Raw genomic sequence first — 26,793 nt, forward strand, 5'->3', positions numbered from 1 at the left:
TAGTTTACTTGCAATTAATTTTTTTTTTTTTTTTGTAAATGAATGAAATTACATAATATTATTTTATAAGCGATTTTTTTTTTTTTTTGGACATTTAGGTTAATTAAAGAAAACTAACACACATCACATACACTAGCTCGAACACAAGACCTCTTGGTTGATAGCTAAAGCTCCTGACCAACAAACCAAAATGAGCTCTATTTTCATTTTTCATAACTTATAGTTAATTATGAATGATTACGCAACTAAAGGTTTCATTTGGTAGAGTTTTTAATACAAAATTTTCAAGTTTTAAAAAAATTGCACTAAAAAAAAAACAATAAGAAAGCTGTCCTAAACGAAACTGAAGTTAACCCTTATGGTCGGTTTCCTTGATGGCAATAGCTTCCATATGTAGTGAATTGCATATATTGATTTTCACATAATAATATCATTGATTTTCACATAATAATATCATTGATTTTCACATAATAATATCATTGATTTTCACATAATAATATCATTGATTTTCACATAATAATATCATTGATTTTCACATAATAATATCATTGATTTTCACATAATAATATCATTGATTTTCACATAATAATATCATCTACATCTATTTGCATGGCACTATCATCATCAATCATATCCTCTAAAAATTTGATACAATATTATAAAGGGAAATTTACATACATACCACTTTATAACATTCTATTTACATATCTAACATCAAAAACTTTAATATTATATAAATACCACCCTATATTGTTTTAATATCAAATATACCACCCATATTTCCTTCCTACCACTCATATATTTCATTTCTACCACTCATATTTCATATAAAAATGAACTATGGGTGGCATGTATGTAATATTAAAGTTTTAAGTGTTAAATATGTAAATAGAATAATATAAAGTGGTATGTATGTAAATCGCACATTGTAGTATTGCCACATACTAAAGAATGATTAAATAAGCATAAAATTTATGAATGTGTAAGTGAAAATTTTTACAGCATTTTACTTACTAATAGTCATTCTACCGGCGCTCCAGCGTAATGTGTTTGGTGGCTCCGACGGTGTCTTTAGTTGGCATAGAAAAGCCCAAGACCTACACCACCTCATGTACGACTCCCATACATTAAAAGGGCTTGATACCCATCACATATGTCGTTCTATATTTCTATATAATTGAGGTGATATTTTCACTTTCGCCATTCGCAATCGATCACACTCGACAATTTCCTCGAGTGCATCCACTCATCTGGGCTACTAAGTTCTCTCCGAAGAATCATGCTAAGCTCACCCACATTACAATACGTCGCACGGCAATATCAGCTCCGCAAAGAAAGTAATTTTTTAAAGTTATTATAAAAAGCAGCTTCCTAATACAAAAATAATAATGGCCGAACAAAAATTATGATTATAGTCTAAAAACAAAATAGAACTACCGTACTGTACAAAAAGGTCAGAGAGTTTCTAGAACAAAAAAACAAAACAAAAAATCATAAAACAATCATCTGTACAATACGATTTGAAAGAGAAATCAAAATAAGAAAAAAGGGCAAAAGTAAAGTGATGAATCGTTGAATAATATCAGTGAGAAATTGACCTTGGCAAAAGAAGGAAAGTTAGTCAGCGTCAGCTCATCCTGTAGGCCCAACCGTGCTTCTTCAGGTATGCTCGAACTGCCTCTTTGATGGCAAGGTTGGGTATCAATTGGTGGTTGCTAAGTGGCTCCCTTGTGATTGGATCGAATTTTCCCACCTGCAATAATCACATCATCATATTCCAGTATAGTTGGAACAGATTCATGGATTTTTTACATGTTCATTCAGACAAAAAGATAGCTTAGATGCATATATTAGCTGTAGAATCTAAGGAGGAAAATCAGAAAAAGTGTAGTGAGATCTAAATTGTTGTAAAAATTGGATTTTTGGTGAACACTGATTGCTCTTCTAATTCATGGGGGATACTTTGATGTTGTTAGAGATCACTTCTGTTTTTTCTTAATATTTTGAGATAAAATAATGGAATATATTTTGTACTTAAAAATATGCTATTTTTATTTTTGTTGAATATCAGATAAGTTGATTTAAATGGTGATTGCGGCGGTCACCATCAGAGCAATGGCGGCGGTCGGTTAGACGATGACAATAATATCTGCCTATAGTTGTTTTTAAAAACACCTCATTGACTGTTGTTAAAAACAACTTAATCTGTTTTTTTTTTAAACCAAAACAAAAAAAAAACACCTAAAAAATGCATTAAACAAATATATTTTTTAAATTAAAAAAAAAAAAGACAATGGTGATCAGGCCCTAGTTGTGGTAGAAAATGCACCGATATATTGCCATTGTGTTAGACCGGTCCAGCCGGTCTAGTACAAGGGACCGGCTCTTGTGCATATGAGATGAAATAAGAGTTTTGGCCAGGAACTTCCACCGCTCTCCAGGAGGGGTCCAGCAGTTAATTAGAGAAAGAATTAAGGGGTGGTTATGATGGAAAATTCAGAACAGGGGCTGTTTTGATATTGAATCATTATTGTATGCTTTAAGTAGGTTATTTTCCTAGGGTTAGGGATATGTTTTGTTTGCTGAAATTAGATTGTTCTTAGGTTGTTTGGGCTCTAGCCGGCGGCTAGGGATTAGGGAGAGTCATATCTTCCTCTCCAATTGAAAATCAATTGTATCTTGTTTGTTTTCTTTCGTATATCATCAATTAAAAGAGTTTTCTCTTGTTATTCCTCTTATTCTTCATGAGGATTGAGTTTATGATTGTTTAAATTAAATTGCAGTCAAGGGGAATTGGATTTCTACGAGCACTTCCTATCGAATTGTTTAGAGGGGAATCTGCACAGAGTTATGCTAAAAAAAAAAAATCATAGCATTGATATTAAAGTTAAATATCATGATACCTTTTGAAGGTGATCAAGCAGCGCTTTTCTTTCGTAGGTAACGCCACATGGGGTGATTACAGGATCCCGGAAAATATCAAGTGTTATCTTGCAACAGAGATAATCAGGTACCTGAAATAAAACATACCATTTTCATTAAATTAAATTTATACTTCTAATGTCCAAAATAGGAAGAAGACCGTAATCTCACTTCTTTCGGAGTGTCATCCTCAGCAGCTTTGCTAAAAACTTCCTTCAGAGTTTCAATTTGGTCTATGATATCTTTTGAAACTTCGTTAATTTCATCTTCAGATTGAGGGGCTTCAAGAAAATGATGCTCCAAAAGAGCATTTTCACAGATTTCCCTGAAGAATGGAAGCAAGTTGCGTTTTATAAAGAAACACTCTCTCACTTGTATGTCAAACAAAGAAATTGAATTGAGGCAAATTAAATTCTCGGAACTCGCTGATAAGAACAATGTCACCTACTTCAGTTTCTGCAGACGCCAAGCTCGCTTGCTGGATTGAAGTTCCCATTCTTTGTACTTTCCTTTGGCAAGTGCCTGCCATATATCCTCAACTATGCAGCCATCAGACTTTGTAACCCTTCCAAGATCAAGAGCCTGTGTTCAATAGCGAGTACAACTATGTTATATACTGATTTGACATTTTAATACACTTATCATGTTATAATGCTATCCTGACTACTAAAATGCCTGCTGAGAATTTATGACTGGCAGCAAACACTGTTTGGAAGCCACAAAATAGGTGTTTGAAGCACCTAGTTTATGCATAGTTTATGAAGAAATTATTCTGTGCGGAGGCCGGATGCAACTCTACGTCCGGAGACGAATCAAATGCAGTCACATCAGTGGTACCGAGCCACGGTATCGAACAGTACCGATCCGCAGTACACAGCAAAGGAGTGATGTGGCGCATTCTAGTTGATCTACGAAAGGCATTCGGCGTCCGCAGAATAATTATTCTAGTTTACAGATAGCTTCATATTTTATGATATAAACTCTCTGCAATACAAAACTAGGCTGTGTAGAATAATCCCTCAAACCTAACATTTTAGCCTCTCCAATTGGGTACTCCCATGGACTCAAATGCCGGTTTGTAAATTCTTGCATTCTAGAAAGTTGCCCTTTAGAAGTTTGAATCAGAAGTTTTCACCAAAGTTCAATCCAGAACGTCCAGCTTCTGCTTAAAGCATGAAAACTTACAATTGGACCAAAATAAAATCACTTCTCTCCATATATATATAACGAAAGCTTCCTCAATAATCCACAACAAGTATGATAGTTCTGCATTGGTTATGGAAATGTATAAAAAAATACCATAAATGAATGGCAACCTTATTATATGTTATATTCGGATGCCATACTTCTAATTTATGAAACCTCTACTAATAAGGGAAAAATTAAAAAATTAAAGAGCATGTGAATCCAAGCCCTCGTAATAAAAAATTCCATTTATAGTGAAACTGGGCATAATAGAATCGATAATATAAAGATTATTACAGTAAATTAAAAAGATTAAGAAATAATTAATTTAGAAGAAATAAGAGTTTTACCCATAAAGAATACATAGTGGAAAATAAATTTGGGTTATTCATTTATATACAATAGAAAGTAAATGATATGCTTATGAGACAAGCAAATAAAATTAATGTAAAAGGATTCAAAGATCCAAAAGAAAAACAGAAAGATAAAATGATGAAGGTAGAAATCCTAAAAAGAAATATTAGGCCAAATATAAGAATGGACGGAGTTAAGGACTCAGAAAGCTGACCACAAATATTAGGATAAGGATAATGATGATTATGTAAGATGATTATAACTTTGATTGTTCAAGCGCAACATATTCATGTGTTGTTCCTTGTTCTAATTCAGATTTCATTACGCCAGAAGATTTATTTCCTTACATATCTACACCAGATTATTTTTACAAAGCAACTGCAACGCCTTTTTACTCACCCGAAAATGTGTGCACCAATGCAAGGTTAACTGTAGAATCAAGCCCAAAATCTAAGCCCTAGTTAGACCCAAACCTAACATTTTAGCCTCACGAATTGGAGTGCCCAATATCAAGCCCTAGCTTTTTTTTAAAAAAAATAAAAGGAAATACATTAAAATAGGAAAGGTACAATCAAAGACCCCACACCGGGCCACAGCAATAGCTTACAATTAAAACCTCAAAAAACCCAAAATAAGGGAAAAAAGGGATATGAAACGGAAGACGCGGACTCAGACCAACGTCGGGTTGCCAGAGAGGGGCCATCCATGGGAGAAAAGAAATTCACAAATGAGAAGCTGCCAAGAGAACGAAAAGGGCCACCCAGGTTGCCACCAACCCTGGCCATCCACGACGCTTGTAGCAGCGCTGCTTCCTCATCGTCCATATAATAAAACTTGAATGGGCAACCAAACCAACAAACAAGCCCACGACACAACAAAAACTCAAGCAAGCCATAAGCCTACTCCAAGGGGACAGAACATAGCCCCCAAAAAGCAACCAAAAGCCAAAAAACCTGGTAAGCAACCAACAAGAAAACATCACCGGCCACGTCTGCCCCTCCCACGAGCCCTACCACGAGAGGCAACAGAAACAAGAGTTTTATCACGTAAAATGTTAAAAGGGTTCCCTGGGTAGTCATCCCCACTCGAATCCAAAGAACCAGAATCAGACCCATTAACAGATGAACCATGAAGCCAGTCCAAATGCACACGAACACGTCAATGCCTGAATTGTCCCCCACATAATACACTAAGCTCTTAGAATCAATTAAATTAACATAGACATCCACAAAATTGTTATTGACTATACAGTCATTCAAAACTGGAGGCGAGCTAGAGGTTGCAGACATAGAAACCACACAAACACCCGCATCCAAATTAACAGGAGCAGGATTCGTCGCATTCGGGCAATCCAAATCCAACGGCTCTAACGTAGTACTAGCCAAAACAGGCAGTGCTGACCTCCCAGACAAAACATAACCAACACAACCAGGGACCTCAGCACTAAGACACGCACGAGGGGCGACAAGTTGAGGAAGAAAAGGTTGAGCATCATGGGATAAAAGAGCGACAGCATCAACACCAATAACACCACCACCCGAATGAGACAATACGTCGACCACAGCATTATCCAAATCATCCAAATTGACCACAACAGCAGGGACAGAAGCGCAAGCAGGCAAATCTAAAGAGTGTGCCACAGGCACTGGAGACAATACAACATCCCGAATAGGCAAAGGAGAACTAGAAACACAAACTTCCTCATCCACATTATCAATAGCAGAATTAACAGCCAAACCACCATTTCCATGAATCAAAATAGCAGGAGCCGCAGGAGGTAAGGAATCATGAAAACCACAATCCAAATTAATAGAAGGCACCTCAGCAATAATAGGGGCAGCCACATGATTGGGCAGAGGGTGAAGAACAGGGCATTCAGGTTTAGAATGACCTAGGGATTTACAATGCGAGCAATAAACAGAAAAGGGCTCCATATTAACCGATTGAATATAGCCTAAAGTCTCGGATCCAACCCAAATTTTATCAGGATAAATCTTTGTAACATCTAATTCCACCAGAACCCGAGCAACTGAAGGCCGCCTACCAGTGGAAGTCGCCTGATCAATTTTTAGAAGCTTACCAAACATGGAGCCAAGCCCTTGCAAAACTCTCGGGGCAAAGAGGTGAGGCCTAAGATTAGGAAAGGAAATCCAAATTGGTATAGTAGGGGATTCGACATCAATGTCAAATGTAGGGGACCATTTGAAAACCTTCATGAAACAATTGTTCACAAAATAAGAACGATGAGAGAAAACTCGACAATAATCCAAGTCATTTTCCAGCTTGATTAGAATATGCTTAGGGTTGAGAACAGCGACAGAGAAAACTCCATTAAGTTTGAGATTGAAAAAAAAATTACGAATCGCTTCCAACGACGGACGATGGGTCGGAAATTTTCCAACAAGTGCAAACTCAAAAGAAGCAACTAGGGCTAGCACCTCCTCATCAGAAATCCAAAGTGAAGGAAGCCCTCTAAAAGACGAGATCTTAAGATCAGGATAAGAAGAGATCGAAGCTTTAGAAGAACCCGCTAAAACCTCACGAAAAGACCGAGAAGAAGGGGAACCAGACAAAAAACCAGGATCCAAAAGCCTTTTGCCCTCCATGATAGAAAAAAGCAGCAGAAAAATTACTGAGAGAGGAGAGAAATCTTCCTTGAGGCGGCAACGAAACCACGCAACGAAGGAGACGGTGCAAAACTCCAAACCTTAGCAGAGCGCATCATGAGAAAAAAAAAAGATTTTCAGTGGGATGAGCGCATCAAGACCTTGTTAGACCCAAAGTCAAACCTAATTTCAAACTCGTGGAATACAAGAGATTACATGAAAACTACATTAGGTGTTACATGATATTCAAAGGGCATAATTTAAAATGCAAAATCAACTTCCACATGTATAGAGATGAACCACTAAATAATCAAGAAGAAAGAAAATCCTTTTTTCAAATTCAGTAGGATGACTTCAAGATAATTAAGATTTTCAGGCTCACAAATTACTCCAGCCACCGTATTATTAGCTACTAAAGGGGAAAAGATACTAGACAAAATTCTCATGGCCCTCCCTTGTTCCCCAAATACAATATAATCCTAACCAAGCCAAGCTTCATCACAAAGGGAGAAAATAACGAGGCATGTCATAACAACGAGAGGACCAAGAATCAAGGAAAGCAAGGAAAAAAAGGAGAATAACCAACTAAGAACAAGAAAAATGTCATCTTTAAGAAAAATCTCTCTAATCTAGGCAAACCGCAATTATAACAATTCAACTGCCATCAAGAAGCATGAAGATATAATGGTCAATCCAATTATGCAAATTTAATCTTCCTTCGAAGAGAGCCAACGTTCATGAGGATCAAGAAAGCTCAAAAGGTGCTAAAAAATGTCTAATATCACTACCACTCAAGCAGTGTGGTACCACGCCACATTGGGCCACCCACGTTTGAGGGACACAATGCATTACAAAAAGGATAAGTATTATTCCTGCTTTAGATTAGTCCAACAAAACCTCATTAGTCAGTTTCTTGGGGGTCGATCCCACAATTTGGAGAAATTATTACTTGCGGACACCGGACATAGAATTATGTTCAAACTCCAATGAAAATATGATGCGAGTACTAGTGTATTATTAGGTATTGCTATTTATTATTGTGAATTTAATGTGTAATTGTGTATTAGTGTGTATTATTGTGTACTAGCTAATGCACATCAATACACAATAATACGTCCACACGCGTCATATTTTCATTGGAGTCTGAATGTAGCTCTACGTTCAATGTACGCAAGTAATAATTTCTCCACAAATAGGAGGTTATTACAAAATAGAAAGATTTTAGTCTTAACAACATTTATGACTGCCATCTTCCTTGGGACAAATCCAACACCATGAGTGGTAAGCTACACAAATGGTAAATACTGCTAAATTTGGACATGTCACATCAATTAGTTATATTTCATGGGAACTTTAATGTTATATGGTTTAACTACACAATTGAGGGGTCAAATACAAATTATATTTGCATTCAAACTAACGTTGATTTGCAAGAGCAAATGAACTCCAAAGGGAGGGTCATGATCCTTGTGGTTCTTTTATATAACTTAATATTGGTTAATTAGCAATCCAAATCAAATACAGGGACCAAAAGGGTGCACCAACACTTGGTTAACCATAAATCAAGAAAAAGTCATAATAATATTACACAGAAATCAAGCCTAACTGTTAGACCCAACTTAAGCCTATATGTCACATTGGGTTCATAAAGCATAATAGGCTCCATGCAAGCAAGGAAAGGCAGCATTAAATTCAAGGGACATGATTTAAAATGTAAAACAAACTCCTAAACATGTAAGGTTGGCCACCATATCCAAAAAAAAAGGTAGTGCACCTTCAAATTCAAGAGGAATCTAACAAAATCCAAGATTCCATCTCCAAAAATCAACCCAAATACCATATGACCAACCACTAAAGGGGGAGTCGAAAGATTGAATTTAAATAGAAAATGTATAACTCATTAACCTAGATGTAAAGGTTATCAAAATAAAGGGCCTTTCCAATCTGATAATTTATTTATCATGAATGAGATTGAGAATAATTCTTAACAATTATCTTCTCTATCCTAGAGTTTTGTTTCCTATAAATAGGAGCTTGCACCTAAAAAATTAAATTCAGATGAATTCCAATTCTACTCATGAATTAATAAGTCTCTCCTCCTCTCCTTCTCATTAGCTATCCAACCTTACACCATCTTGCAAATTTAGGCCATCATTGACCTCTCTGAACAAGATAAAGCCAACCGCCCTCTCTCTCACTAGAATAACATCTCTTTCTTGCTCAAGCCAAGGGAAAAGGGGAGAGAGAGAGAGAGTAAGGTGCAATTACTCAAAAAGAAAGAACGCATCAACGAGGCATATCAAGGCAAGAAGAAGAACAAGGAGCAACGAAAGCAAAGAACTTCAAAGAGATAAGTCCAAGCAGAAACAAGGTGATGTGACAGAAAATAGTGCAAAGACACAAATCTTCCTTTCTTACAAAATAGATAAATATAAACACTAAGATTGCAAATTAAGAGACAACTTCTTCCTTAAAATATAAACAAACATAAACAATATAACAATATTATTAAAAACAAAGACACACTACAACTTATAAAAACTTGTGAAGAAGGATACATGTAGAGTTTGAAAACCGTGGAGAGGAGTTATAATTCCAAGATGAAATACAAGAGTGGAAGGGGAAAGGAGGCTAGCTCGCAAGCAAAAAACCTGCAGGTTTTACATTCCACAATTTTTCATCTCTAAAAACCCTCCTTAAATAGCAACAAACAGTCACTATAAATAGGGAAAAAGAATACAAACAGCCTCCCACAAGTGCCACCCAAGCAACCAATCCAAACAGGGGAAAAAAACCAAAGAACAAGGCACGACCAGCCAAGGAACCGAGCAGCCAGGCATTCCAACAGCCAGTCTAGGAACCAAACAGCCAGGAAACCCAACAGACACCAAGGGCAAGGCACGGCCAGCCCAGAACCGAGCAGCAAGGCAACCCAACAGCCAGCCCAAAAACCAAACAACCAAAGAAACCCATCAGTCGTGACCTCCAAACACCAAGCAGCCAAGGACAAATGGGCCCAGCCCAATAAAAGAAAAAACAGCCCACCAATAAATGCATATTAAGAAAAAATTGAAACTTTTGCCTATATCAATTCTCCCTTTGTGGAAAAATCTCTATCTCCTGATGAGATAGATTCTGAACTTCTATCATGCGCAGACTAAGCCATATCCAACTCCTATATTAGAGCCACATACTTTCTTTTGAATCATTTATTTTTCTTGAATAAATTGGGCTTGAAGTTGACTCTTTCTCTTCTCAGTTCTTTCGGCACAAAAAAACATTTTTTCTTGAATTTTGCATAACTCATTCTAGATTGGATCTGTAGAACTTCCTTAGGACGGGATCCATCTGCTTGTTGGAATTTTGTCTTCACGATTTTTGTAAACAACAGGTTCTATTATATCAGGATTGTCCTTTTTTTTAATTTTTCTAAAGAAAAAAAAGGAAGACACATTAAAATCTAAGGCTCTGATACCAAATTGATGCGACAGGAAATAATGCAAAGACACAAATCTTCCTTTCTTATAACATAGATAAATATAAACGCTAAGATTGCAAATTAAGAGTCTTCTTCTTCCTTAAAACATAGACAAACATAAACAAAATAACAATATTATTAAAAACAAAGACACGCTACAACTTATAAAAACTTGAGAAGACCTAGAGTGTCAACATCATAGAGCAAGCTTGGAGTCCAAATCAAAGAAGAAAACTTAGAAAAGTCTTTTACACTCGAGGTGTTTTTAATTGATTGATGATTAGGGAACCTATATATATATATATATATATATATAAGTAGGCATCAATAAACGAGAGAATATTTTCTTGTCCAAGATTCACATTGAAAGTCCAGAGACAAATGAAATAGAGAGGCACATGAGTCAACTCTTATTTGGTCAAACAAATGGTTGAATTAATTGGAGTGGATGAAAATATAATCCACTAAAACCACATTGAATCCTACCTACACTCTTCCTTATCCTACCTACACTTTTCCTTCTACTTTCATTCCCTCACCAACAAATACTTGTCAAGTAAATGTTGGAAATGTGAAAGGCGTTGATCAGAATGAAGAAGAAAATGTCATTATGATAAATAAACGAATGAATGGATCTTTTAAAGTAAAATCCAAAGTGAAAATTCTAACTTATGAATGGATCTTTTAAAGCCAAACTCTCCCTACCTTAGGCAAGGAAGAGAAGTTGGACGTGCATAACTCTTCAAGGAGGGATAAAGGCTACCATTAAAGAGATTCATCAAGAAAAACATAAATGAAGTTGTTTGCTCAAGAAAAATGGCGCTTCAGCATAAATCCCACTTTACAGAGTTAATATTTCATTCTCCTTAAGGTAGATTGATTTTTAATTAACTAGATTTCTCCTGAGAATTATATCATGGTTTATTTAGATCTAGATCATTACTTCCAATGAGCGCAAGCCCTCACAGTTAATTATCCCTCATACTGCGTAAGAGAGAAGTCTCAATTAAGAATGAATAAATAAAAAAGAGCTTTGGAAGCTTAAGTTTTAGTCTCGTTTGTTGGGGAATGGAGGTAGACCCGATCAAGATCCTATAGTTCTGTCATCCAGGGAATACCGTAAATCTCGATTTACCAACGCTAACAAACCATTGGTTGTAACATCCAAGGAATTTGATTAACAGCCATAGGTTGCCTCCTCTCAGGGATCCTAAGTAGACTGAGATAATTGGAGGTTGGTTTTGATTTTTTAATTTAAGTTTGAGGCTTATGACTCCTATTAGGAGTTGCCTAGAAGTTTAGTTTATGATGAGGCTTATGACTTCATTTAGAAGTTGACTGATTGTTTGGTTTAGTTTCGGGCTTACGACTATATTTAGGAGTCGCCCAAAAGTTGGATTTAGTTTGGGGCTTACGAATCCACTTAGGAGTTGCTCGTAGATTGAATTTGGTTCGGAGTTTACGGCTCCACTTAGGAGTTGCCCAGTGATTTGATTTAAGATGGGGCTTATGACTCTATTTAGGAGTTGCCCAATAGATTAATTTAGGATAGGGCTTAAGGCTCCACTTAGGAGTTACACGTTCGTTGGTCGAAGCTTACAGCTCCACTTAGGAGTTGCTTGTTTGCTTAATTTAGATTGAGGCTTACGACTCCATTTAGAAGTTGCCCGATAATGTGGTTTAAAAAAGGGCTTACTGCTTCCCTTTGAAGTAGCTTGTAATTAAAGTTAGGAATATGTCTTACTTGGTCTCAGGGATCCCGAATAGACTGAGATGGTTGGAGGTTGGTTTTGATTTTTTAATTTAAGTTTTGGGGTCTATAACTCCTAGGAGTTGCACAAAAGTTTAGTTTAAGATGGGGCTTATGACTTCGTTTAGAAGTTGCCCGATAGTTTGGTTTAGTTTAGGGCGTGCGACTCTATTTAGGAGTTGCCCAAAAGTTGGATTTAGTTTGGGGCTTACAGCTCCACTTAGGAGTTGCCCATAGATTGAATTTGGTTCGGGACTTACAACTCCACTTAGGAGTTGTCTAGTGATTTGATTTAAGATGGGGCTTATGGCTCTATTTAGGAGTTGTCTGATAGTTTAATTTAGGTCGGACTTACGGCTCCACTTAAGAATTGTCAGTTCGTTGATTGAGTCTTACGGCTCCACTTAGGAGTTGCTTGTTTGTTTAATTTAGGTCGGGGCTTATGGCTCCATTTAGAAGTTGCCTGATAATTTGGTTTAAAAAAGGGCTTATTGTTTCCCTTGAAAGTAGCATGTTAATTTTATTTAGGTGTTTAACACTTCTCTTAAAAGTTCCCCGAATAGCAAGTCCTACTACTTCCATTCAAAGTTGTTTGTAGATTTGTTTTGGATGAGTCTTACGACTTTCATTGAAACTTGTATATAATTTTGTAGGACTTACTACTTCCCTTTGAAAGTAGTCTGATTGTTTGTTTGGTAGGTCTTATTGCTTATATTAGAAGTCTGATTGTTTGCTTGGGTAGGTCATATGGCTTTTTTAGAAGTTGCCTGTAAGTTTGTTGTTGATCTGCACGCTGAATCCAAAGGAAACAAAAAAAAAGAAGCCATAAATCCTGCATACAAACCTCTTACCCGACAGATCCATGGATTCTGCCGCAAATCCAGTTGAAATCGGCGCCGAATAAGGTCATCTCCCACGATTCAAGCGTGAATCCCGCCTCGGTTCGTCTCCTTTCGCGTCTTTAAAAGCCAACCGAGCGGACACCAATGGCTGCTCTTCTCCCGTTCGCTACCTCTCTTCCACACTCGCCTCCTCCCCACTTCCCATATTGACATTTTATATTTACGCAATCTTTTGATTTTGAGGCTTACGCCTCGCCTCACGAATGAAAAACGCCTCAATACCCGAATACGCAATTTTAAACATTGGTTTGTATTAAGATGTTTAGTGTAAACACTCATTTTTTATTATTTATTACATTTTATCTCATTTTATTATTACTTAATTAATTAAAGGGATTTTGAATTGGTTGATTAATTAGTTAATTAATTAAATGAAATTTCAATTTTATTTTTGAATTGAATGCTAATTAATTAGATTTTAAATTCATTTTAAATTGATTGATTAATTGTTAGATTTTTATTTTAAATTTGATTAATTAATTATATATCAATTAAATGAAATTTTATATTAATTTTTAAATGAATTAATTATTTATTATTAAAATTCTAAAATTACTTTTCACTAGCTCCAAAAGAAAATTCGACAACCTCACGACGTCCCCTCCCTGCAAGTAGGAGATACGACGGCATAGGATCTTTGAATTAGTAATCAACTCACTCGGATAAAAGATCAACAACGCGAAGCCTTCAATTTTAAAATTTATCCCGTCTGAATCAAAAATCACCGAGCAGGTCTTCAAGCTTAAAATTCATCTCGTTCAGATCAAAGATCAATGACACGGGGCCTTTGAATTAGAAATTATCTCGCTCGGATCAAAAATAGATGATGTGAGGCCTTCGATTTTAAAATTTATGGGTCTTTGAATTATAAATTATCTCGCTCCGATCAAAAATAGACTATGTGAGGCCTTCGATTGTAAAATTTATCCAGGCCAGAACAAAGATCACGGTTCGAGTCTTCAACTTTAAAATTCATCACGCCCAGATCAAAGATCAATGGCATGGGGGGTCTTGAAATCAACAGATACATGTTGCCTTTATTGCCAAAATAATAATGATAATAATAACTATTTAATTATATGGCAATTTCATTTAATTGCTTAAACCAATGCATTCACTCGGGCTCAGTCTGTGAATTAGAGAAAGATAGTTTTGAATACTGTCTCACTAACTATCTTGAAATAATTTAGCCGAAAATAAAATGACACACAAGCAAACAAAATAAGCAGGCTTGCTTGTGAAGTGGAGATCGTGCAGACACATGTGCAGGTAGGGCTAATCGCATAGAGTGGGTAGCAGGCTGATCGCGCGAAGCATATAGGCAGGTCCGATCGAACGAGTGAAAAGGTGTTGGTGGGTCGTGCAAAGCAGGAGTTCACGTGTAGAGGGATGGGGGCATCGAGCACTGAATCACGCTAGTGAGGGAGGACATGCGGCCGTTGGTTTGCCGCTGTGGGTGCATGTGGAGTGCTATGCAGGTCGGACGAGCGAACTTGTGCAAGAGTTTGGACTGTGCGAGGGATGAACGAAACAAGATGAGAACAAAGCATAAGTTTTTTTTCCTCAATTTCCCTGCCTTTTAATTAATCAAATCATCAAACAAATGTGTTGCTTCGTGAAGCAGTGCATTTGTTTGCTCTGAAACCGTGCTGTATTTGTTTTTTCTTTTTCTTTGTTTCTTTTCTTTTTTTAATAGTCAACAGAAGCCCATCTTCAATACCCACTATTAAATTTGTGGATACTAAACTCTTCATCAAGATTGACTCCACCAAAGTGAAAACCATCAAAGAGTGGTCAAGGCTGCGTAAAACCACTTACTCACATAGTAGCTTTCAGCCAATCAAAGATACCCAAAAAGAATGAAAAAACTGCCTTCCAAAGAATAACAGGGCAAAATTGCCAAAACTGGAGAATCCTCCATTACTACTGGAGCTTAATGAGCAATCCTCTTGCCAATTCAAGCATGAAAACAAGTATAAGTCAATGTCTCATCAATTTTGGCAAGCATAAAAGCTAAACACTGCTATAGAACAAAGTCAAATCAAGCAGTACATCGAGGTGTGACATTGAGCATTAGCATAAACGAATAAAAACAGCAAAGAGATGCATAATTAAGAGGCTCATAAAATGATGAAAACTACCCAAGCTTCATGAAATATTAAGCTCTTAAAATTCAAAGTTTCAGGTAAGTTCACAAAAACTTCCTAAATGAGTTGTTGCAAAACACATCAACTTGGTAGCTATGAGCCTCGAAAGTCAGACTTCCCCATCTTGAGCTTTAATTTCATAGAATTGAAATCTTCTAAAGTGGGGAAACCATGATCTGAAGATCAAATTGTTTCAAAGAAGTCCATAGAAGAAGTTTTCCTCATAATCAAGGAAAAATGAGAGAATACAAAAACTAATGCCCTTGAAGCATCAAAGCCAGGTCTTAAACATTTTGTTATATGTCAAATATAATTGAAGTGATGAGTTTGGAAATGTGAAACAAATAAATTTTCCATAAAAATTGTCTTATTCATTCTTTTTAAAAATGCCACGAGCAATCCTCCCCCACCATAACACCTGACGACAGCATGGAAGCATTTTTTCGTGAAATTAGTTATTCCCTACTTAGAACCAAATAGAATAAGCCAGTATAAAACTATAACTGAAAACAAGAGCATCCAATGCTAATAAATACAGAATTAATTGTAACTTCAAAGTAAATTCAAGATAGAAAAAAATGAATATCATAAGAGCATGTAAATTATACTAACCTTCTCTAATTCCTTGATCCCTCCACTATAATCTTCCCTTTCTAAAATTGCTAGCCCCAACATATAGTGGGCCTATTAAATAAAAACAGTAAATTTTGCTCAGATATGACAACGGAACATGCTACTAGTTCAAACTGAAAAGAAAAGGATGTGGAAATTTAACTGCAGTTCAAAGAGTACTAATGTTTATATTAAAAATTCAGATATGTTCAATGATGAACATGAGCTCAAAAATATTTGAGTAAAATAATAAAATGGTATAAGCATTACGCTGTTTCGGGTCATAAAGGTTAAAAGCTGATTGAATGTGAAAATTGAACAACATAACAGCAAGTTAGAGCAAAGTTTTCATGCTATTACAACAACCGGGTCCAAAACTACATAAGAAATTCTCATCTAAATCGTTTAAGTAATCTCATCAATTTTAATGAACTATGCTGTTATAACCAATCCAATCATTCAAGCATCAAAAGTTTAATATAATATGCTTTAATGCAAACATGAAGGAAAATGAGATGAGCGGATTACAAAAGAAAACCTTCAACTATCATCTTCTAAGCTTCATAATGAAAGCCTATTACTAAAAAGTCTGTTGACAACTTAATACTACTCGACAACATTAGAAAAAGTATGCATATGAGATTAAGGATCAGGTTATACATGATTGTATATGAAAAGAAAAGAAGAAGCTTAAGTGAGAAAATTAAATTAATTGGAATGGTTTCGAAAAGGGATGGAGATGTAGTGTTGGAGAGAATGAGAGGGGCTAGAAGAGATGGAGGGTGAAACAGGGCAAATTAAATAGAAAATAAAAAGCTTCTGCCCAGCTTTTTGCATTAAGGAGGCTCAAGGTCTGTTTGGCGCAACTTTCTCTCTGCTTTGCTTTTTAGATCATTGCCACACATTTATTTGGTTATTGCATTTTTGCTGTTTTTTTAAAAAATTTATGCTGGAAAACTACTTCTGCCAACTAGATCTATTAGAGTATGATAGCTACAAAAAAGTTGTTGTTTGACTTTTTTAAAAAAATTGTACTTGCCCTAAATGAACCTAACCCTATTGGTAAGGCTTTATCCTTCATGTGATAATGATATTCCTTGGAGTCAAATTCAGCAAGCAATAGCAGGAAAACCACAGAAAAATAGCAAAAACAGCATATTTAGGAGGTACAATTGGTTGATTTCGATTAATAACTAAACAAGAAACAAAAGATACAAGCGGTCTATAATTAGAGAGGTACATAGGCTCTCCTAAAAAACCCAGACGCCACTAGGAAGCCCTAAAAAACCCTATAGAAAACTGCAACAAAATCAAAACATGCATGAAGAAAAATAACCATAAACCCCTCCTTAAATAAGCTCTCAAATTTCCCCCAAAACAGATTTCTTTCCTTATTAATTTCCCCCTTTAACTTGAATTAAATTAGGAAATATTTCCCCCTTTGATTTAAGTTAAATTAGAAAATATTTCCCTCTTTCATTTGGATTCAATTAAGAAATCTTTTCCTCTTTAATTTGAATTCAATTAGGAAATTTTTCCCTAATTAATCCTCCCTTTAATTCATTTCCTAGCATAATAAATTAATTCCTTATTGGGCCCCACAAGAGGGGCCAAAATTCCTCCCTTGAATCCTGTTGCCGTATCAGTACTCCCTTCCTCAAATTGCACCATGTTCTCAAGGTGGAATTATAGAAATCGTCTCCTGATCATCTCATAGGGTTCCCATGTAGCTTTAAAATCTAATAAATCCTTCCATCAAACAAGGACCTCCTTTGCTCTTGTCGTGCTCCCTTAATCTCCATTGATTCCAAAATCACTTCCATGTCCTCAACTAAAATCACTAGTAGTGAGGAAGAGGGTGTGTGATCTTTGATAGTGCGCTTCAGTTGTGATACATGGAATACTGGATGGATGCATGACCTTGTTGGTAACCCCAGCTGAAAGGCTACTGCCTCAATACGCTCCATCACCTCATTGGGCCTGAAGTATCACAGGGATAACTTCTCATTCCTCCTCTTGGACAGTATCTTCTACCTGGATGGTCTTTGTTTTAGATAAATTTTATCCCCGGGCTCGAACTACACTTCCCGTTTGTGTTCATTTGCCTTTTGTTCATAAGTTATTGAGCCCTCAAAAGATGCCCTTTGAGTTCTACTAGTATAATGTCTCCTCCAAGTATTGATCTACATTGAATATTGGTGAAGTGCTTTGCCCGTAGTGTATCAGACGAGGTGAGTCCCTCCCATAAAGGATCATGAAAGGGGTTGTCCGTGCGGCTATGTGGAAGGATGTATTGTACCAATAGTCTATCCATGCCAACCATTTGACCCATAATTTTGGTGTGTCAGATATGAAACAACGCAAGTATGTCTCCACGCTCCTGTTGACTACTTCCTTATGGTCGTCCGTCTGTGGGTGATATATTGTGCTCTTTTTTAAAACCATTCTATGCATCTTGAATAACTCCCTCCAAAAAAGACCCGGGAATATCTTGTCTCTGTCTGATACTATAGATTTTAAAATGCCATGTAAGTGTACTATCTGTCAGATAAAGATTGATACAGCGGTGTAGGGATGTTTGGTGGAGTAAAATGGGCATACTTGCTTAGTCGATCTACTACCACAATTATTATTGAATACCCCTCCGAATGTGGCAATCCCTTAATAAAGTCTATGGTCACTTCCTCCCAAACTCTTTAGGTAAAGCTAAAGGCTACAATAACCCTCCTAGTGCCATAGTAAGGTATTTATGCCTTTGACACACGTCACAATTTGCCACCATGTCTTCCACATCCTGGTGCATTCCCACCAAATATAGCTCAGTCAATAGTCGGTTGTATGTCTTCTGAACTCCTGAATGTCCCCCTATCGCACTGTCATGAAATTCTTACAACAACTTAAGAATGTAACTTGAAGACAGTGGGAGTACAAACATCCCTTGGTAGAGTAGCTGGTATCCCTTTCAGAGCATAATTGTTGTGATTATTCGGGTCCTTCAATAATTCTTCATTGATCTTCCTCAAGCCTTCATCCTACTCGCACTCCCTCCTCAATGCTTCCCAGTCTAAGATCATTGGTACTGGACAAGGCTACCACTGTGACTCCTCGACCCTCCTAGACAAGGCATCTGATGCTTTATTTTCTAAACCTGGTCAGTACTGTATCTCAAAGTTGTATCCAAGCAATTTGAAAATCCATCTCTGATGCTCCTCCATGACCATCCGTTGCTCCAACAAACACTTCAGACTTCTCTGATATGTCCTGACTATAAAATGTCTCCTCAATATATAGAATGGCCACTTTTGAATTGCCAAGATAATCGCAATCAGCTCCCATTCATATACTGATTTGATCCTTGCCCTGGTTGTGAGTACTTGACTGAAATATGCAATAGATCTCTGGTCTTGCATGAGTATTAATACTAACCCATAATCTGAGGCATTTGTCTCCCCCACAAATGGTTTCCTTAAATTTGAGAGTGTCAGTACATATACATTTGTCATAACTGTCTTCAACTCCCAGAATGCTCGAGTTGCTTCCTCTCCCCACTTGAAGTTCTCTCTATTCAACTGCTCTGTCAGAGGTCTTGCTATGGTGTCGTATCCCTTCACAAACTTCATGTAGTAATCGATGAGCCCCAAGAACCTCCGTAGCTGCCTTAACTTTTTAGGAAGAGGCCAATCCACCATGGCCTAAATCTTGCACTGGTCGGCATACACTTCCTCTTTAGATACCATATGTCCTAGATACTCCACCTATGGTTGCCCAAACATGCACTTTTTCAAATTGGCAAACAACTGATGCTCCCTCAAAATCCCCATAACTATCTTCAATTGCTCCCCATGTTCTGCCTCTATCTTATTGTACATTAAAATGTCATCAAAGAATACCAAGACAAACCTTCGGAGATATGGCTAGAACACTTGGTTCATAAGTGATTGGAAAGTAACATGGGCATTGGTGAGGCCAAAAGGCATCACCAGGAATGCCCTTCATGTGTCCTGAAGGTCGTCTTGTGCACATTTGTTGTATTCATCCTGATTTGATAATATCCCGACTTCAAATCAATTTTGGAGAAAATCACAACTCCAAATAACTCATCAAAGGGTTCATCTATCACGGGAATTGAAACCTTATGTAGCAAAGTTTATTTATTTAGAGTCATGTAATCTATACAGAATCTCCAGGAGCCATCCTTCTCTTTTACCAATAATCCCATGCTAGAAAAGGGATCACATTGGGTCTAATGATCCCTATTTCCATCATTTCCCTAATCAACCTCTCTATCTCATCGTTTTGGATATGTGGGTAATGGTATGGTCTGACACTAATGAGAGAAGTCCCTTCTTTCAAGTTGATGGCATGCTCGTGCTCTCGAAGGGGTGGTAACCCCACCGGTGGCTGAAATGTTACACTGTTTTTGTCTTTGTATAGTTTATAATAATCTTATAGAGGTAGATGCAGTTGATGCTAATATGAAACTAGATGTTCACTTTTAACCCACTATTACCAGCTAAATCTATCTCATCCATTAGTGAAAACAATCTATAAAAAAGAAGCAGGCAGCAAGTATAAAACTAAACTGAAGCCAAACACTTCAAGAAGTAGTTGATCTACTACTACCATACCTAAAACCAAAAGCTGACTTGAAATGCAAGCTGTTTACTATTGAATATTAGGAAAAGAGCAGAGAAATAGAGAAGGAGAAACAGTTTAGTATAGATAATTTGTATATTGAACATCACATATTACAGAGCTTGTAATGGTTATATATAAAATGCTAAAGGACAATTGGTTGTAATGCCATGTGCTGTCGTTAACAACAGAGCAGAGCAGAGCACGTGAATGAATAACTGAATGGTGTGGTAGTGGAGATGATGAGCCCGTGCGGATTTGAGATATCAGCTGATTGTACATGAGAGATAACATCCCCCCTCAAATTGATGATTCGGTGATTGAATCATTAATTTGTGCCGGAAAGTATGAAACCTTGTGGCTGATAAGGCTTGGTTAGGATATCTGCCATTTGATTTAGTGAGTTGATATGATGAACTGCAATTACATTAGACTTGATATGGTCACTGATGAAGTGATAATCAATCTCTATTTATTTGGTCCTGGTGTGCAAGACGGTATTGTTTGCAACGGTCATTGCTGAGGTATTGTCATAGTAGAGGGTTGTTGCGGATGTTTGCAGTTCTTGAAAGCATGCCAGGAGTCGTTTGAGCTAGATGACATCTGATGTTGCTGAAGCCAGAGCTCTATATTTTGTCTCCGTTGATGATTTAGCCACCCTAACTTGTTTTTTAACGCTCCAAGAGATCTTATTGTCTCCTAGAAATGTGCATAAACCTGTGATGGATTTTTGGTCTAAAGTGTTTGTGGCCCAGCAGCATCCACCTAGGTGCGAAGGTGAAGTTGGTTGCGAACAAGAGGAAGTCCATATTGAATGGTGCCTTGAATGTACCTCAATAATCGTTTGAGAGATTGATAATGAGAGTTAGTGGGATTGTGCATGTGTTAACAAATTTGATTGGTGGCATAGGCAATGTCCGGTCTTGTAATGGTGAGATACTGGAGCGAGCTGGCTAGCTGACTGTAAATAGTAGGAATGTCGAAAGGATGATATGCTAGTAGACATTTGGATGGTTTAGTAGACATAGGCGTGAGAGCTGGCTTACAATTGCCAAAGCCAAAGGCTTTGAGAATATCCTTAACATAGTGTTTTTGGTTTAGGAAGTAACCATTAGGAGTATGATGTATGTGAATGCCCAAAAAGAGTGAGACCGTGCCCAGCTCTTTGAGTGAGAAAGCAGTTTGAAGCTTGGAAAGGAGCTGCCAGATGGCTGGTCGATGATTAAATATGATGAGCATGTCGTCTACATACATTAGTAAATATATTTGTATATTGGTGTGAGAGTAAATAAGTAACGAGGAATCAGAATTATTGAATTTGAAGCCAATGTTGATAAATATGATGGGGAAATTGAACATCTGTGAAACCAGGAGGTTGCTGCATATAAATGCCATCTTTGAGATCTACATATAGAAAAGCATTGGAGACCTCTAATTGGATGATGTTCTAATTTCGGTGAAGAGCTATGATGAGTAAGATCCCGATTGTGGGAATCTTGGTTACTGGACTAAAGGTATCTAGGTAATTAATACTAGGGGTGTAAAAAATTGACATGACCCGTTTCGGGTTAGGGTCAACCTGTTTTAAGAACGGGTCGGATTTGGGTCTTGATTTTTGACCCGTTTCGAATATCGGGTCGGGTTCGATCAACCCGAAAACCCAATTTTATCTGATTTTGCCCACAGACCCGCCAGCTGCAGCCCGCCTGCCTGCCCTCATGTTTCAACCTAACATTGTTTGCTCGTCAGCGACCGAAGTCTTCACTCTGCACTGTCTTACACACTACTCTCTCAAGCATCGACGTTGTTCTCTCATTCACACAACTGTCATAGATCCTGCCATCGACTCTTCCTCCTCTCAGATCTACAAGTAACGCTTCCAAGTGCTGTTGAGACGACAAATGCTTGTAATCGGCAAAATGCAAGCACCTTTTCTTGCCTAGAGGACAAGTTAATTATGGAACTCTACCTATCACATTTAGGTAGAACATATGTTCTAAGTTGTTGATTCTGTCTCGACACCTTCCCCGTTGTCGGAGTCGTTCCTCATCTCCCTCTTATTAAGGTTTTTAAAGACCATGTTTCAGAGGATGAGGTTTATGAGGCATCCGCTAGTTCCAACTTCGTCGAACGTAGCCCTAATCCCTCTCCCAATTCATCGCTCTTCCGCTCGATGCAAACCCAACAACCACAAGACAAACTCACAGACTGCATGCCTACGACTTCTACCCGCGCATGTCAAGACTCCCGCAAAGGTTTCGTGTCAGGTCATGTCACCCGAAAACCCGACGAGTCGGGTCCGAGTTGAAATTTTTGACACGTTTGCAAAAAAGATTCGGGTTAGGGTCGTGTAAAACATTAGCAGGTTAGTGTTGGGTTCGACCTGAACCCGGTATGTAACCCAATTTTGACACCCCTAATCGATGTTGAGATCCTGATCGAAACCTTGGGCGACTAATATGGCTTTGTAGCAATCGATTTGGCCATCAGGTCGTAGTTAGTTTTGTATGTCCAATGACATCCAAGTATGGACTGATTTGTGGGAGGTGGAAGTAAGGATCATATGCCCTATTTTTCCAAAGCGAAGAATTCATCAGACATGGCAGAACGCCAATGTGGAGATTTGGTTGCTTGAGTATAACAGGTAGGAGTGGAGGATGGAGAAGTGGCTAAGAGATCAAAGATTGGCTTTGGTTTTAGATGACTTGTTTTGAGACGTGTTTGCATGGGATGAGCTGAAATTGGTGGTGGAAGTGGAGATGTGGAGTTTGAGCGGAGTGTGACAGTTTCAGTGGATGTTGGAGGGATTAGTGAAGACCAAGTGGTGGTTGGAGTAGTTGGGTTGGGATCAGGAGGCTAAGAGGGAATATGTGAGCTAATGTGAGGTGATGATTTAGGAAAGACAGTGGAGATCGGGATAAGCAAGAGAGGAGATTGGAAATGGGAGCTTGTGAGGTGGTTGTTGATGAGGAGCTAGAGGCATACAAAAATGTCAATTCATGAAATAAAACATGTCTGGAGATATGAATTTTCTTAGTTTGTGGATTGAAGCGGCGATAACCCTTTATGTGATGTAAAGTAGCCAAGAAAGATGCATTCTTGAGATCTGGGTGTAAGTTTATTGGAATTTAAATGTTTGAGATGAGAAAAACATAAACATCCAAATGTTCTCAAATGAGCGTAGGAGGGGAGGCGATCTTGTAACAGTTGGAATGGTGTTTGAAGATTGCGGGCCGTGGCAAGTAGACAATTGATAAGGTAATTGGAGGTGAGTAAGGCTTTAGCCCATAATTGGAGAGGGAGATTAGCTTCATGTAAGAGTGTGCGAGTTGTTTCTAGCAGGTGGCGGTGCTTTCATTCTACCAGCCCATTTGTTCTAGGGTGTGGGGACAACTGAATTGATGGGTGATGTCATGGTGTAAGAGAAACTGCTTGAAGTGAGAGCTGGTGTACTCACCTCCACCATCTGAGCGAAGATTTTTTATTTTGGAATTAAATTGATTTTCAACCAGTGGTGAACTATTGGAATTTGGAAAGTGTTTCATCTTTGTTATGCATGAGAAATAACTAGTACAATCGAGAGTAATCATCGATAAAAATCACATAATAGCGAGAGCCGTTGAGAGATGAAACCGGGGTCTGACCTCAAACATCTTAGTGTATTGAAGATAAAGAAGAGCTAACATGAGTGGAGCTTTTAGAAAATGGTAGTTTGTGACTTTTGGCAGTTACATGACTTGCATAAAAAAGAAATAGATGAAATCGATAGGAGGATTTTGTTGTTGAGGGGAGAGTAGAACACGTTGTGGCCAGGTGGGGATTGGTTCATATTGCAAATTACATCTAAGCCAACAGGGAGGAGCAATATGGCCGAATTTATTGTAAATCTGACAGATTTTCTAAGGAACATTGAGAGCTGACTGTCCATGGCTAGCTGGGATCAGAGATTGTTGAAACATGCCGCGACCACGAGAGGAGGTGAGAATGACTGTTGTGTAGATTATGACCTCTGTTGGCTAAGGTTATGGGATTGTTTGAGTACATAGCCAAATGATCCTTTGAAGCGGATGAATCTTTGAGTAATTTGGTCTGTAGGTTGATCTCCTCACTGCATATTAATGAGGTGAGCACATTGAGACTGATGGGATTAAGAGAGGTTCAAGTAGATATTTTGGAGGAGTTATATGTAGATGGTAGACCATTTAGGATGTATAGGATTATATCCTCTGGATCAATGTGAGACCTCGTTGCAGTGATGTTATCCACGAAAGCCTTGATCTAAGCAAGATATTGGTTCATGGTGTTGTCAACCATTTGAATGTGGGGAAGTGCATTTTTAAGCTGTATCACACGAGATATGTTGGTCAATTAGAGCATGTTTTCAATAGTCCAGATTTCATGAGTTGTGGTGAGGTTTAAGAATGTAGGGAAGAATGGAGGGGGATATGGTGGAGGATAAGGTTGAGACTAGATTTTGATCAATGAGATGTCATAAACGGTAATCAGTGGTCGTTGAGTTGGTACTGATGGATGATAGGGTGGGTTCAAGTGGGCAATTGAGGCGTCCAGTTAGATAGCCTTCAAAACCATTAGCCGAAAAGAGTTTGTAGACTTGGAGTCGCTAGATGGAGTATTTGTCATTGTTGAGCTGGATGTTTACTATGAGTTTAATATTTGACATGAGGAATTTGAGTGGGGAAGGTAATGGTATATTCTGCCATTGAAGCAGAAAGGGATGAGGTGGATTGAGTGCTTGAGAGGTCTTGATCTGCCATTGATCTAGGAAGAATGAGTTGTGAAGCTTACTGCTCTGATACCATATTTAATATCAGGAAAAGATCAAAGAAATAAAGAAGAAGAAAAAGTTCGGTAGAGATAATTTGTATATTGAACATCACATATTACAGAGCTTGTAATGGTTATATATAAAATGTTAAAGGACAATTGGTTGTAATGCCATGTGCTGCTGTTAGCTGCAGAGCAGAGCACGTTAATGAATAACCGGGACATGATGAACCTGTGTGAATTTGAGATATAAGTCGATTGTACATGAGTGCTAACATTTACATCATTCTAATCCAAAATTAGAGACTAAAATGCCATCAACCCATAAATAATGATCATAATTCATATTAAGTTACCCCAACGCAGCTAAAAAAACAAGATTTGTGCCATTGTCTTATTTCTTCATCCTAACTGGTTCATAAAACCCTAGTAAACAAATACTCATTACAATCAGTATATCCTAGCCTTTAACTTCGCCCCTATAAATCTACAATGAAATTCAGTTCAAGGCTCAGAAAAATTTGAAAGGCGTATAAGTAACAAAAAGCTTGCTAAGCATAGCGTACAACGGAGGAAGAAACAACACCACATGACCACAGGGCAAGCAGTCAAACCAAATGAGGTGAACTAACCTTCACAGAGCTGCCGTCAAGCTTTATAGCTGATCTACAATCCTCTTCCACACGATTCCAATCTCTAACAAACTCAGCAGAAGACAAAAACTAAAGCATCAATATAGCCAATTAAACCATTTCCGCAAGGAAACAAAGTAGAAAATTATTATGGTGGTTGCACTTACTTTCTTTTATAATAGCAAAGTGCCCTATTTGTCCAGTATACAGCCACATCCGGGCAAAGCGTAATTGCCTAAAATCCAAAACAGCAAAATCTGGTAGTTTACAGGAAGGAACAAAATCAAACCATAATTAAAAACTAAGACGGCCCCATCGCCCACGTAATTCCACAAATCAAAAAGCGCAAAGGATAGTCCCATTCTACTCCAATCGAGCACCGATTCCCAAAAGAGATGACGTATCCAGGAGGCCAACCGAGAAGAAATGAGAAGGAAATTTTAGTTCATTCTAATATTTATATGAGATCGAATGGAACCTCAGTGTAGGCATCGATTGCTGCTCCAATACGTTCTTTCTTGAAGGCGACGTTACCATGGAGCCTCAGCAGCTCCGCCTGCTTGGCGACGCTCCCTGCTATGGGCGCCATGTCCCCACTACGGTCGCCCGCCTCCTCTCTCTCTCTCTCTCTCTCTCTCTCTCTCTCTCTCTCTCTCTCGGCTGAGCAAGCAAGGAAGAAAACCCTCTGCGTATGGAATTGGAACTTGGATCGTCGTGCTCCGTCCCGGGTTTTCTTTAGAAGATTCGAGAAAACAGGGAGGAATGGGGAAGATTGACCGAGGGGT

The 26,793-nt window shown here is 37.8% G+C and overlaps 1 protein-coding gene across 3 annotated transcripts; it reads right to left on the reverse strand.

Moving 5' to 3' along the window:
- Window positions 1–1,399: 1,399 nt before the first annotated feature.
- LOC110097856 (E3 ubiquitin-protein ligase CHIP) lies at window positions 1,400–26,793 on the reverse strand. Of its 3 annotated transcripts, XM_020824478.2 has the most exons (8): window positions 26,487–26,793; window positions 26,176–26,243; window positions 26,009–26,072; window positions 15,957–16,028; window positions 3,371–3,504; window positions 3,094–3,247; window positions 2,904–3,014; window positions 1,400–1,753 (listed from the first exon to the last, which is right to left on the reverse strand). In XM_020824478.2, exons 1-8 carry the CDS (start codon window positions 26,595–26,597, stop codon window positions 1,628–1,630), a joined length of 840 nt encoding a protein of 279 aa, XP_020680137.1. In that variant the 5' UTR covers window positions 26,598–26,793; the 3' UTR covers window positions 1,400–1,627. The 3 variants fall into 3 exon arrangements, 1 of the variants encoding a protein (XP_020680137.1); XR_003700703.1 differs by lacking the exons at window positions 1,400–1,753; window positions 2,904–3,014; window positions 3,094–3,247; ... (2 more) ...; window positions 26,176–26,243; window positions 26,487–26,793 and adding an exon at window positions 3,953–10,829 and having other exon boundaries at window positions 3,370–3,504; XR_003700702.1 differs by lacking the exons at window positions 1,400–1,753; window positions 2,904–3,014; window positions 3,094–3,247; ... (2 more) ...; window positions 26,176–26,243; window positions 26,487–26,793 and adding an exon at window positions 3,948–10,829 and having other exon boundaries at window positions 3,372–3,504.

This window comes from Dendrobium catenatum, unplaced genomic scaffold, assembly GCF_001605985.2.
Source record: "Dendrobium catenatum unplaced genomic scaffold, ASM160598v2 fragScaff_scaffold_574, whole genome shotgun sequence".
Classification (NCBI taxonomy): Eukaryota; Viridiplantae; Streptophyta; class Magnoliopsida; order Asparagales; family Orchidaceae; genus Dendrobium; species Dendrobium catenatum.

Bases quoted from the DNA above. Each gene is read 5' to 3' on its own strand.
- LOC110097856 (XM_020824478.2), bottom strand. From the start codon at position 26,597: ATGGCGCCCATAGCAGGGAGCGTCGCCAAGCAGGCGGAGCTGCTGAGG. The intron at 3,248-3,370 runs GTAGGTGACATT...TCCATTCTTCAG, and splicing joins TGGCGTCTGCAGAAACTGAA to GGAAATCTGTGAAAATGCTC. The intron at 3,015-3,093 runs GTGAGATTACGG...GTTTTATTTCAG, and splicing joins AGGATGACACTCCGAAAGAA to GTACCTGATTATCTCTGTTG.